The 13,415-nt window shown below is 43.6% G+C and overlaps 1 protein-coding gene across 1 annotated transcript; it reads left to right on the top strand.

The window, feature by feature from the left end:
• Positions 1–1,660: 1,660 nt before the first annotated feature.
• On the top strand, positions 1,661–2,419 carry LOC144259673 (olfactory receptor 52P1-like). Its single transcript, XM_077807979.1, has one exon. The coding sequence runs from the start codon at positions 1,661–1,663 to the stop codon at positions 2,417–2,419; it is 759 nt and encodes a 252-aa protein (XP_077664105.1).
• The last annotated feature ends 10,996 nt before the right edge of the window (positions 2,420–13,415 follow it).

Below are 13,415 nucleotides of genomic sequence, written 5' to 3' on the forward strand. Positions count from 1 at the left end.
CTAGCCTTTGTATGGAAACCTGAGAAACCCAAATGGCAAAACAAATGTGGCTTGTGCCTTGAGAATCTGCCAGATGCCTTGTGAGAAGCTGCTAATTCATAGTCAATCTAACTAGTGTATTAAACTTTGAATTTTTGTTGATTTGCTCGCTCATCTTCTTTGATCTGTTTGATATCTCTTAGAATCATTTGTATTCTATCTATTGTAGTTAATATATTTGTTTTACGATTTAATCAAAACCCAGTATCCCTTTAAGGGAAGTGTCTGGGGTAAAAATCTCAGCTTGGTTAAGAAAAGTGTGCATTGTCCTCCTCACATTGAAGGAGGGGAGAACTGGGTAACAAATTCATACTGGTCAGAGTTTGTACCAGGGCACGATGGTACAGCTCTGGGGTCATAGCCAAGGCAGCTGGTGTTTATTTTGGTAGTAGCCTCTCTATTGTTGGGTCATGCAGTGGCTGGTCAGAGCCACTGACCATTTGCTCTGGGACCATTTGCTAGCCAGCTCTGTTAGGCATGAATGGCAAGGATTGTACTAGAGTTCATGGGCTGAAGTCTGTTTTTCTCACCTAAAATGTTCAACCATAGAGTGCCTCACGGGATCCCTCAGCCTTGTTAAATACACACCTAGTATAATATTTTCAAGGCTCCATAGTCACATGAGAATTGCTCCCACTAGGGTAAAATTAAACATGTTAATGAATAGAAAAAAATGCCTTCAGAAAGCTCAGGCATAAGCTCGTAAGCAAAATGCGTCCCGCTGACTCCTGGGGACATGTTCAAAGATTCCAAGGGACCATTGTGATCATCTGGTCTGACTTCCTGTAGACTATAAGCCAGAGAATTTCCCCAAAAATGTTCCCAGAACAGATCTTTTAGAGAAACATCCAACCCCAATTTAAAAATTCTCTTTGATGGACAATCTGCCAAGAACCTTGGTATATTTTTCCTAGGGTTATTCTCACCGTTTAGACAATGAACACCTTATTTCCAGTCATAATTGTTTTAACTTCAATTTACAGCCATTGAACAGTGCTATGCTAGGACAAAAAGCATATTATAAAATATTTGTTCCCTGTGTACATACTTACAGACTGTGATCAAGTAACCCTTTAACCATCTTTGTTAAACTAAATAGACTGAGATCTTTGAGTCTAATTCTATAAGGCAAGTTTTCTAATATTTTAATAACTCTTGTGACTCCTTTCTGAACCCTCTTCAATATATCAGTATCTACCTTTTATTGTGGACATCAGAACTGGAGAAAGGGTCCAGTAGCAGTTGAATGAGCGGCAAATATAGAGGTAAAATAATTTCTCTACATCTCCTTGAGATTCCCTTGGTTATCATCAAAGGATCATATTGCCTCTTTTTGCCACAGAGTCACACTGGAAGCTCATGTTTAGCTAATGATCCCTTCATGCCTCAAAATCTTGTTCAGAGTCATTCACTTCCCATGAGACTCCCCCTCATGTAAGCATCACCTACATCTTTGTTCCTGAGTAACAGCCGTGTTAGTCTGTATTCGCAAAAAGAAAAGGAGTCCTTGTGGCACCTTAGAGACTAACCAATTTATTTGAGCATAAGCTACATTATCGGCCTCTTTGGCAATTTCACAGTTCTCTTTGTTGTATGGAAAGAGCAGACCCTGCACAAGCCAATGTACCTGCTGCTGTGCATGCTGGCACTCACAGACATTGGCACGTCTACCTCCATCATGCCAAAGGCACTCTGTGTATTTTGGATCAATTTGAAAGGCATTACTGTGGGTGGCTGCCTCACCCAGATGTTCTTTATTGACCTGGTTCCTACTATGCATTCAGCCATCCTTGTGACAATGGCCTTCGATCGCTACCTTGCCATATGTAACCCTCTGAGATACGCCACCATCCTCACCAACGCACGAATAGCCAAGCTCGGGCTCGTGGGTTTGATCAGAGCTGTTCTCATAGTTCTGCTCCTGCTCTTGCTCCTTATCAGGCAGCCATTTTGTACCAACCGCATTATTCCCCATGCGTACTGTGACCATATGACTGTGGTGAAGATGTCGTGTGGGGACACCACATTCGATGGGATGTATGGCTTGGTGGGAGCATTTATAATCATCGGGTCAGACCTGACACTCATTGCTCTGTCCTACGGTCTGATCATCAGGTCTGTCCTCAGAATCTCCTCCAAGACAGCCCACCAGAAAGCCCTCAACACCTGCACAGCCCACATCTGTGTGATGTTGATGTCTTATACTCCGTTCCTCTTCACCTCTCTGACACATCGCTTCGGTCAGGGCATCACTCCCCATGTTCACATCATCCTGGCCAACCTCAATTTCCTTGTCCCCCCCATGCTAAACCCTATCATTTATGGGGTCAAAACCAAAGAGCTTTGTGACAAAGTGGTCAAATACACCAGTAGAAGGTGATTGCTGGGGGACACTGACTTTAAACCTGCATGACAAGGGGGAGAAATGACATCTCCTTGTTAATAAAGGGTGCTCTGTCCCAGTTTGGCTGAGCTCAGCATTTTGGAAGTTCATAGTCTGAGAAGTTCCTCACACCTCACATCTTATCACTGCATCGCCAAGCACTGCAGGCAGGCCTCTGGCTAAAGGAGTAGGAGTGGGGCCTTAGAACCTTTTACTAGCCAATTCCAATAGTGTAGTGCAGAAGCCTGGCAAGTTTGCTACGGTAGTTCCCCACTTATATTTGGGAACTGAGAGAAATTGATTGGTTGGATTTTAGTGACATGTAAATATATGTGTAACTTGTGAAATATTAATAAAAATGAGAAAAGCTGAAATGTGTAATTTTGCGGAGGACACTTTCTGCGTAAGGTGAATATCACATTACTGCATGGGATGGCCTCCCAGAGACTAGTATCATATTAAACCTTTTTCATTTACTATTTTATTATGGGACTAGAGCAGTAAACTTGAACATATTTCATAACAAATTAAAACTCGGTTAAGCAAGCTTCGTCTCAGATTCAGTATTTAGACACAATTAAGGCACCCACAGAAATCATTCTCCTGAACAAAAATGCCAACAAATTTACGAACCTTCAGCTTTAAAGAAATTAATGGAAAAATGTAGTTTTGTTTTTATCATTGTGCTCCAAAGAAACATTGTGGAAATGGGAAATGCTGTTTCAAAACTGCTACAATCCAAAGACAGAGATCTATACAGAGCAGCAGTATTACTTTCCAAAGGCCCTGAAGTTGTAGCTAATTTAAAACTGAGTTCAAAGTAGCCATATGTTCAGGAAGTAAATTATCAGAAAATGGGGCAGATAAATCAAATCTGAAGAGAGGTGTTTGAGAAAGGCAAAAAGGCAGGGGAGAATCTCATTTTGTGGCATATCAGAGTGGAAAGAGACCTGCTTCTGGCAGCTCCAGGAGAAATGAGCTGAGGAAGGCAGAATCTGCCCCTGAACAACTGTCCAAAAGTCCATATCTGAGGGAAGGGATGGCTTGCTTCACGGGCATACTGAGAGGGAAACATTAATCTTTAAACTAGGATTTCAACTATATTTGCCAGGGGATAGAGTACTAAGCATCAGGGGAGGTGGGGAAGTGGGATACCAGGAGAAAATCAAGGAGGAGTGTACAACAGGGGAGGCCTCCTTATTCATACTGAGAAAGTAGGGTAATCAGCTAGTTATTTTAGGTGCCTGTTCACGAACGCGAGAAGTCTGGGAAAGAAGCAGGAAGAATTGGACTGAAGCACTGCCATGGATCTGCATAAATTGCTTAGGAAGAACAGGTGGGGGGGAAGGTGGAGGAGCTGACTTGCATGAAATAGAGCAGCATGAATGCTCAGAACTCCAGTATGAAACTGGAGAAATGCTTTTTGAGTGTCTTTGTATTAAGTTTAGAGGTGAGAGCAACAAGGGTGATGTCATGGTGGGCATCTGCTGTAGACCACTTGACCAGGAGAATGAGGTAGATTATGCTTTCTTTGGACAATGAACAGAAGTTTCCAGATCACAGGCTGTCATAAACATACAGTTAAGGGTAGCCTAAAATCCCTTCTTTACCTGTAAGAGGTTTTGTTGAGGGAGGTTTTGTTTGTGCTCTTTGTTGTTGTTCTCTCTGGGATAGAGAGAGACCAGGGCAGGAAAATCCATCTCCTAAAGACATTCTTCAAATGAGCCTCTAAGATTACAAAAATGGTAAGTAAAGCAAGGAAAGGCATTAGATTATCTTTTGTTTTAGCATGTGAATTTCCCCTATGCTAAGAGCGAGTTTTATTCCTGTTGTTTGTAACTTTGAAGCTAAGCCTAGAGGGGATGGGTTTTAAATATTTTTATTTGCCCTGTACAGTTACCTTTCATCCGGATCTTACAAGTGTGATTCTTTTAATTGTTTTTAATAAAATTCTTCTTTGAAGAACCTGATTGATTTGCAGTGTCCTAAAGACCCAGGGTTTGGTCCGTGCTCACTTTTTAACCAATTGGTTAGTATATTATTCTCAAGCCTCCCTAGGAAAGGGAGCGAAGGGATTTGGGGGGATATTTTGGTGGAGATAGAGCTCCAAGGGGCCCCTCCCTGAGTGTTTGTTTAAATCACTTGGTGGTGGCAGCAATACTGTCCAAGGACAAGGAAAGCAATTTGTGCCTTGCGGAAGCTTTTAACCTAAGCTGGTAGAAATAAGCTTAGGGGATCTTTCCCCGCATCTGTACCCTAGAGTTCAGAGTGGGGAGGGAACACTGACACAGGCCCTGGTTCTCATGGGGGACTTCAATCACCCTGCATCTGCTGGGAGAGCAATACAGCAGTGCACAGACAATCCAGGATGTTTCTGGAAAGTGTTGGGGAGAACTTCCTGGTGCAAGTGGTGAAGGAACCAACGAGGGGGCATGGTTCTCTTCACCTGCTGTTCACAAACAGGGAAGAATTAATAGGGGAAGTAGACGTGGGTGGCAACCTGGGTAACAGTGACCATAAAGCAGTGACCATGGTGAAGTTCAGGATCCTGATAAAAGGAAGAAAGGAGAGCAGCAGAATACAGACCCTGGCCTTCAGAAAAGCAAACCTTGACTCCCTGAGGGAACTGATGAGCAGGATCCTCTGGGAAGCGAATATTATGGGGAAAGGGGACCAGTAGAGCTGGCTGTATTTTAAAGAAGACTTCTTGAGGGCTCAGGAAAAAAACATCCTGATGTGCAGAAAGAATAGCAAATTTGGCAGGAGACCAGCTTGGCTTAACAGAGAAATTTTTGCTGAATTTAAACACCAAAAGGAACGTTACAAGACGTGGAAACTTGGACACAATACTGAATGAAGGAGGCAACCTAGTGACAGATGATGTGGAAAAATCTGAAGTACTCAATGCTTTTTTTGCCTCAGTCTTCAAAGACAAGGTCGGATCCTTTTCTGCTGTTCTGGGCAACACAGCTCTGGCTTCGCAATCCTGGGGCTGACATGTAAAATGTCCCCAAAAGTGTCAGCTGGCCATTGTGAAGTGCTGATGGCTGGAAAGTTGTTGCCTCAGTAATGCTATTCAGGCTGCTCGGTGCTTGTGTCCTTGGAGTTCCAGTATTATCAGAATTAGCAGACAAGGCAGCCAGCTCACTCAGAAGAACTTAATGTTATTCATAAAGAAAGACCAAAGGCACAGTTCAGTGACAAAGGCACTCAGCCAGGTTTATTGCCGTCAAGGAAGAGCCAGAGTGTCCTGCCTCCATGGTCACAGGTATGTTAACACATGAGTGCCAAGTGGTTCAGTCGGCAGCAGGAGTTTCTTCTATCTCCTCTCCTGCTACCAGAAGATTTAGATGCAATTATATTCGTTAGGATATAGATATTCAGGCCTGTCGGTAAAGGCCTGTACTCAAAGAATTTAGGTCTATTCTTATCACTTGGCTAGTTAGAGGTATAAAAGAAAGAATCAAAATCACTGTCTGCCAGTGTAAGGTCCTTCTCTTACTGAGACAGTCTGAGGCCCTGTTCTTAAGCTAAGGCCTTTGGCTACGCAGCAGAGGCAGTCATAAGCTGGGAAGCGAATGGTCACATTCTCAGATTCCAACCCTTAGTCACATTGAAATAAGGTGTTATTGGGCTGTTAGGAATACAATCCTGTCCTGATAATGCCTATTGCCTCCAGAGAAAGGGAAGTGCCTAGAAAATGTAAAAGGAAACTTAGTTTGATAGCATACTGTCTGTCAAGAACTCACTCATCAATAGCTGGGATGTGAAATCCTCACTTCTGTATTGTTTTGTCATTATAGTTCCCACTTTTCTATTGTTTGTCTGTATAATCTCTATCTGGTTCTGTGATTGTTTCTGTCTGCTGTATAATTAATTTTGCTGGGTGTAAACTAATTAAGGTGGTGGGATATAATTGGTTACATAATCATGTTACAACGTGTTAGTATTGGTTAGTTAAATTTCAGGAAAATGATTGGTTAAGGTATAGCTAAGCAGAACTCAAGTTTTACTATATAGTCTGCAGTCAATCAGGAAGTGAGTGGGGGTGTGTGAGGGGGAATGGGAACAGTGAACGGGGGTGGGGGAAATTGGAATCATGTTTGACTAAGGGCAGGAATGGGAACAGGGACACAGGTATAAGGCTCTGTGGTGTCAGAGCTGGGAAGGGGGACACTAAGGAAGGAAACTGGAATCATGCTTGCTGGAAGTTCACCCCAGTAAACGTTGAATTGTTTGCACCTTTGGACTTCGGGTATTGTTGCTCTCTGTTCATGCAAGAAGGACCAGGGAAGAAAGTGAAGGAGTAAGTCCCCTAACATCTTAAACAAATTATGTTAACTAAATATAAAGCTTTTAGATATAAACCTTAATTTACCATTTACTCGAATCTGGTAACCAAGGTTTGGCCCGCTCTAAAGCAATTTCCAGGATATTACCAGTACTTGTCTCTGATCTACAGAGTGCTCCCCAGAACTATCTAGCCTTGCTGATCCTTGAAGGGACACAGATACAACCCTCCAATCAGGAATAGGCACACAAGCAGTGGTTTCTTTGAAAATAGAAATAATACTTATTTAGAAATGAGTGGTTAAAATAATAAACCAGGAAACAACAGAGTTCAAATAATAACAGTTACAGTTAAGAGAGTGGAGCCGCATGGCAAATATAGGACACAGACTCTGTCACATAGAAGAATATAACAATAGAACCATTCAATTAATACTTTATAAGATACAGGCAGTCCTCAGAGTTAAGGCACAATTGGTTCCTGAGCATTCAAAACAATAAAGGCAAACTTTCTTGCTACAAGGCTACAGAAAGGATTAAGGTGAGGTACTCTGCCATTTACAGGCTGAGACAAACAACTGGAATAAACAAGTTTCATGATATCTGTTTGTTACCTCCCTTTGTTCCTGATATCTTAACAAAACATCCCTATTCATTACTTTGTCAAACCATCTTATCTTGTACCAGACTGGGATCGATCTGCAGTAGCTGGAATATATTCAGGTAAATATCTAGGGCCTAGTACACGAGCAACAACTTTGCATAGTTCATGTACCAAACAGTCAACTTGTGAGTGTCTGCATTAATACCTGGCCTGACTTGAGTTCACAGCCTCTGGTTCAGACCTCAGATCTTACACCAGGCCCAGTGTTCCAGGGTCTCTCTCACTCTCTACTACACTGGCCAGTCGAAGGAGAATACCTAAAGACCCTCTCATCCTGCTCCTCCATGTTGATAACCTATTTGAAAGGACAGGCGCAGACATTGTGGGGCTCCTAGAAAAGAGTGTTCGGAGGTATGAACATACCCTCATTATCCTGGACTGCACGCTGCATACTCCAAAACCATGCCCTTGTGCTCCTCCAATGTACCTACCATAACAAATGATCTTATGAAATTAATCTCCCTGGTAGTAATACCCCGAGAAATCCTTATTGATCAAGGACCTAAAATTACTTTCCAGGTAATGAAAGAACTGTGCAATCTACTGAGGGTGAAGATGTTCAGAACGTCGATCTACCACCTCCAAAGTGATGGGATGATAGAGAGATTTCACAGAACTTTGATGGCGGTGTTAAACAAGTTTGTAGCCTCGGATCCCAAACATTAGGACCAACTCTTCCCCTGCCACCTTTGTGCTATCAGGGATGTGCCTCAAGTCTCCAACTTTTCTTTCTCCCTTTGAACTGCTATCCAGGAAGCAACCTCAAGGATTTCCAGACATGCTGAGAGAAACATGGAAGAGCAAAGACCCCAGGTGATGAATACAGTCCAATACATAATTCAATTAAGAAATTGCCTCAAGACATTGTAAGTGTTTGCTAGAAGAATTTTGCTAAATGCACAGCAGGTAAAAGAGAAGGCCTATAACAAAGGGGTCCAGCTGTGAGTGTTCAAACTGGGTAAATGACTGTAATTGTTACTACCAAGCTTTCGGTTCAAATTACTGGTTTGAAGGCAGGGACTGTTTGAGGTAGTGAGGCATGTGAACCCCATTGACTAGGAGGAGCAGCACCAAGAGAAGGAAAAGGAGACTCAGATAACAACAGTCCATCTATATCCTGACTTCTGACAGTGGTCAGATGCTTCAGAGGGAAAGAATAGAACAGGCAATTATTGAGGGATCCATCTCCTGTCATCCAGTCCCAGCATCTGGCAGACAGAGGCTAGGACACCCAGAGCATGAGGCTACATCCCTGTCCATCCTGGCTAATAGCCATTGATGGACCTATCCTCCATTAACTTACTAACTCTTTTTTGAACCCTGTTACAGTCTTGGCCTTCGCAACATCCTCTGGCAAAGAGTTCCAAAGGTTGACTGTGTTAGCTCTTGTGTTATAGGACGGAGTAAATAACACTTCTTTATTTCCTTTCTCCACGCCTGTCATGATTTTATACATCTATAGCATATCCCCTCTTAGTCAGAAAAATGGCCATATTGGGTCAGACCAAAGGTCCATCTAGCCTAGTATCCTGTCTTACAACAGTGGGCAATGCCAGGTGATTCAGAGGAAATGAACAGAACAGGTAATCATCAAGTGGCAAACAGAGGCTAGGGACACCATCCCTGCCCTTCCTGATTAATAGCAATTGAACTATCATCCAGGAACTCTTTGGACCTATCCTGTGGAACTTTTGTCAGGAAGATGTTGTGAAGGCCAAGACTTTAATTGGTGCCAACTTCCTTCGTGCCATTAACAACCCGAGTCCCACTGAATGTGGATGGACTTGGGCACCTAATTCACAGGTGTGCCTCTAAACCTCTTCCTCCACCCTCCCTAATCTAATTATAGCCTGAGCAGTTATTCTAGCAGTCCCTAGGCTTCAGGGTACCTGCTGATCACTGAAGGGGCTCAAGAAGCTGCTCCTGCCCATGGTATGATATTGCACTACAGGGGTATATGATTAAGTAGGGACAAACTGTGCTACCCTCGGTCCTAGAGAGGCTATCAGATGGGATTGAAACAAGGATGTGTGACAAGGACAAGCCTTTACTTTGCATGTCATGTTCTCAGGGACTCAGCGCAGGGCTCGTCAGCCAGGAGGATGAGGATGAGATGCTCAAATTCTATGACTATGTGCAGGAGCATAGAAATGCTGATACATAAATGAGTACATCTAAACCTTGGCTCTTCCTTTTCTTTCCAAGGTTTATGTAGTGCCAGACCACTTTATTAAGTCTGGGAGACTCAATTTCCCATGACAATCTGAGCCTCTGTTATCAAAGAATCTTGTCTTCACTCCCTGGGGAACCTCTCAGGCTGAAATTCTCCAAGGTCTATTTTCTGCTATTCCCTACTGCTAATGGAGACAAGGGAATTGTGTGTGAATCCTGGCCAACGTGAGAGTCCTCAGGGACTGTATAGATCAACCATAAAGGTTGCTGCCCAGCACATGAAATGTCAGACATGTGAGAGTCAGACACTGATACTCAGGGCTCTGCCTTGTTGTTGCAGTAAAGCGATTTCCTCTCTCTGTTGAGTGGGATTTTGGTGAGTTGCTTCTTTCTGCAATAAAGCTAGTGGTAAGGGCTCAGGAAGGGTTCCAGGGGTAAAGGCAAGAACCATCTAGGTAGGATTCACAGTGCTTGAACTGTTTAGTATTGTCAGAAACACCAAGGTATTTACCCGGTAAAATTGGAACTACAAATGTAATGGAAATAGATTGGACAAATATTGGTTGTTAAGATCAGTTCCTTGTCTCTTACTGTGTCATTCTATCTGTTTCAGTAGCTTCCTTTTTTGAGGCTGTGTGGCTTTTCCTCTGATTCACTCACGTTTTCCAATTCAGCAACTTCACTGCCCTGTAAGGAAGTGCAGCCAAAGCTTCTGCAGCGGGTATCTATGTTACCAGAGGGTTCACAACAAGAATGTGTCGCCCAGTGGCCAGATTATGCTCTCACATTCTGCCTTCATTGGATAACTCCACAATGACACAGGCCTCCCTGAGAGCAAAATTAAGGCCCACATGTTTTGAAATCCCCATCATTTATGGTGGAGTCTCAGAACTCCACATAAACTGGGGGTTTCCTTCAGACTCTTTCAGCACCCTTACAGAACAATGCTCTCTGTAGCATTATCCAAAGCCATGATTTTCGCATCTCGGAGCCAAAAGTTAAACACTAAGGGTGAATCTGGTCCCACTGAGATCAATGACAAAACTCCCAACAGGGATAGGAGTTCACCCTAAGTCCACAAGAAGGGATTTAAATAAATGGCCTCGTTTACACCGGCCAGGATCCTCAGTGACTTTAAAAGCAGTTGTCTCATAGCCTTTAAGGACGGGATATCTCGTTTGGATCAAAGAAGAACTGACAGGAGAGTTACTGAAATCTCAAACTCACAGTCTTAGAGGTTCAGAACAACCAGGAGAACAGTTTTTTTGACGGGGGAGAGGGGTCTTCTTTCTTTCTGTGCCCCTGCATCTCTGTCTTTTGGTACTGCAAATGGGCAGTACCAAAAGACAGTAAAAAGAAAAGCTTGATTCTGGCTTAGAGAAAACCAAGTGGTGGAAATCTCTTCAGGGAGATTCAGGAATGAACAGGGTGTGTGTGTGCGCAGGGCGGAGCAGGGGGAAACATGCAGTATCCAGATCACTGTGGTGTGGAGTCCTCAAACTGGGTGAAATAGGGAATGGACATCTTGCCTAATGCACAGACCAGGAGGTGTAACGAGGTCTCCTGGGGCAGAGGTTTGCCTCAGGAAGTAACATAATGTGGACCACACTGTAGCAGATTGTCTCTGACATCATCCCCCATCTGGACTAACCCTCCTCCCATGAGCAACCCAACTACAGCCTCCTGGTAACGTCAGCAATTGCCAACACAGGGACAGCAGACTGAGGAGGCTCTGTCTGGGTTTCTAATGGACTGAAATTTGTTAACGCTTTGTGTCATTTTAAGGAAGAGTTACTCACATTGGCAGATTTCAGAGTAGTAGCCATGTTAGTCTGTATTCACAAAAAGAAGAGGAGTACTTATGGCACCTTAGAGACTAACCAATTTATTTGAGCATAAGCTTTCGTGAGCTACAGCTCACTTCATCAGATGCATTCAGTGGAAAATACAGTGGAGAGATTTATATACACAGAGAACATGACAAAATGGGTGTTACCATACACACTGTAAGGAGAGTGATCAGGTAAGGTGAGCTATTACCAGCAGGAGAGCGGGGGTGGAGAGGGGGGGAGAGGACATTTTGTAGTGATAATCAAGGTGGGCCATTTCCAGCAGTTAACAAGAATGTCTGAGGAACAGTGGGGGGTGGGAGTGGGAAAAGAAATATGGGGAAATAGTTTTACTTTGTATAATGACCCATCCACTCCCAGTCTCTATTCAAGCCTAAGTTAATTGTATCCAGTTTGCAAATTAATTCCAATTCAGCAGTCTGTCTTTGGAGTCTGTTTTTGAAGTCTTTTTGTTGAAGAATTACCAATCTTAGGTCTGTAATCGAGTGACCAGAGAGATTGAAGTGTTCGCTGACTGGTTTATGAATGTTATAATTCTTGACATCTGATTTGCGCCCATTTCTTCGTTTACATAGAGACTGTCCAGTTTGACCAATGTCCATGGCAGAGGGGCATTGTTGGCACATGATCGCATATATCACATTGGTGGACGTGCAGGTGAATGAGCCTCTGATATTGTGGCTGATGTGATTAGGCCCTATGATGGTGTCCCCTGAATAGATATGTGGACACAGTTGGCAACGGGCTTTGTTGCAAGGATAGGTTCCTGGGTTAGTGGTTCTATTGTGTGGTGTGTGGTTGCTGGTGAGTATTTGCTTCAGGCTGGGGGGCTGTCTGTAAGCAAGGACTGGCCTGTCTCCCAAGACCTGTGAGAGTGATGGGTCATCCTTCAGGATAGGTTGTAGATCCTTGATGATGCGTTGAAGAGGTTTTAGTTGGGGGGCGGAAGGTGACGGCTAGTGGTGTTATGTTATTTTCTTTGTTGGGCCTGTCCTGTAGTAGGTGACTTCTGGGTACTCTTCTGGCTCTGTTAATTTGTTTCTTCACTTCAGCAGGTGGGTATTGTAGTTGTAAGAATTTTTGATACAGATCTTGTAGGTGTTTGCCTCTGTCTGAGGAGCAAATGCGGTTGTATCGTAGAGCTTGGCTGCAGACAATGGATCGTGTGGTGTGATCTGGGTGAAAGCTGGAGGCATGTAGGTAGGAATAGTGGTCAGTAGGTTTCCGGTATAGGGTGGTGCTTATGTGACCATCGCTAATTAGCACCATAGTGTCCAGGAAGTGGATCTTCTGTGTGGACTGGTCTAGGCTGAGGTTGATGGTGGGATGGAAATTGTTGAAATCATGGTGGAATTCCTCAAGGGCTTCTTTTCCATGGGTCCAGATGATGAAAATGTCATCAGTATAGTGCAAGTAAAGTAGGGGCATTAGGGGATGAGAGCTGAGGAAGCGTTGTTCTAAGTCAGTCATAAAAATGTTGGCATACTGTGAGGCCATGCAGGTACCCATAGCAGTGCCGCTGATTTGAAGGTATTCATTGTCCCCAAATGTGAAATAGTTATGGGTGAGGACAAAGTCACATAGTTCATCCACCAGGATTGCCGTCACATTATCGAGGATACTGTTCCTGACGGCTTGTAGTCCATCTTTGTGTGGAATGTTGGTGTAGAGGGCTTCTACATCCACAGTGGCCAGGATGGTCTTTTCAAACTTTTCAGGAAGATAACCGATGGATTGTAGTTTCCTTAGGAAGTCAATGGTGTCTCAAAGATAGCTGGGAGTGCTGGTAGCTTAGGGCCTGAGGAGGGAGTCTACATAGCCAGACAATCCTGCTGTCAGGGTGCCAATGCCTGAGATGATGGGGAGTCCAAAATTTCCAGGTTTATGGATCTTGGGTAGGAGATAGAATATCCCAGGTCGGGATTCCAGGGGTGTGTCTGTGCGGATTTGTTCTTGTGCTTTTTCAGGGAGTTTCTTGAGCAAATGGTGTAGTTTCTTTTGGTAACCCTCAGTGGGA

The sequence above is a fragment of the Eretmochelys imbricata genome, chromosome 1 (assembly GCF_965152235.1).
Source record: "Eretmochelys imbricata isolate rEreImb1 chromosome 1, rEreImb1.hap1, whole genome shotgun sequence".
Taxonomy (NCBI): domain Eukaryota; kingdom Metazoa; phylum Chordata; order Testudines; family Cheloniidae; genus Eretmochelys; species Eretmochelys imbricata.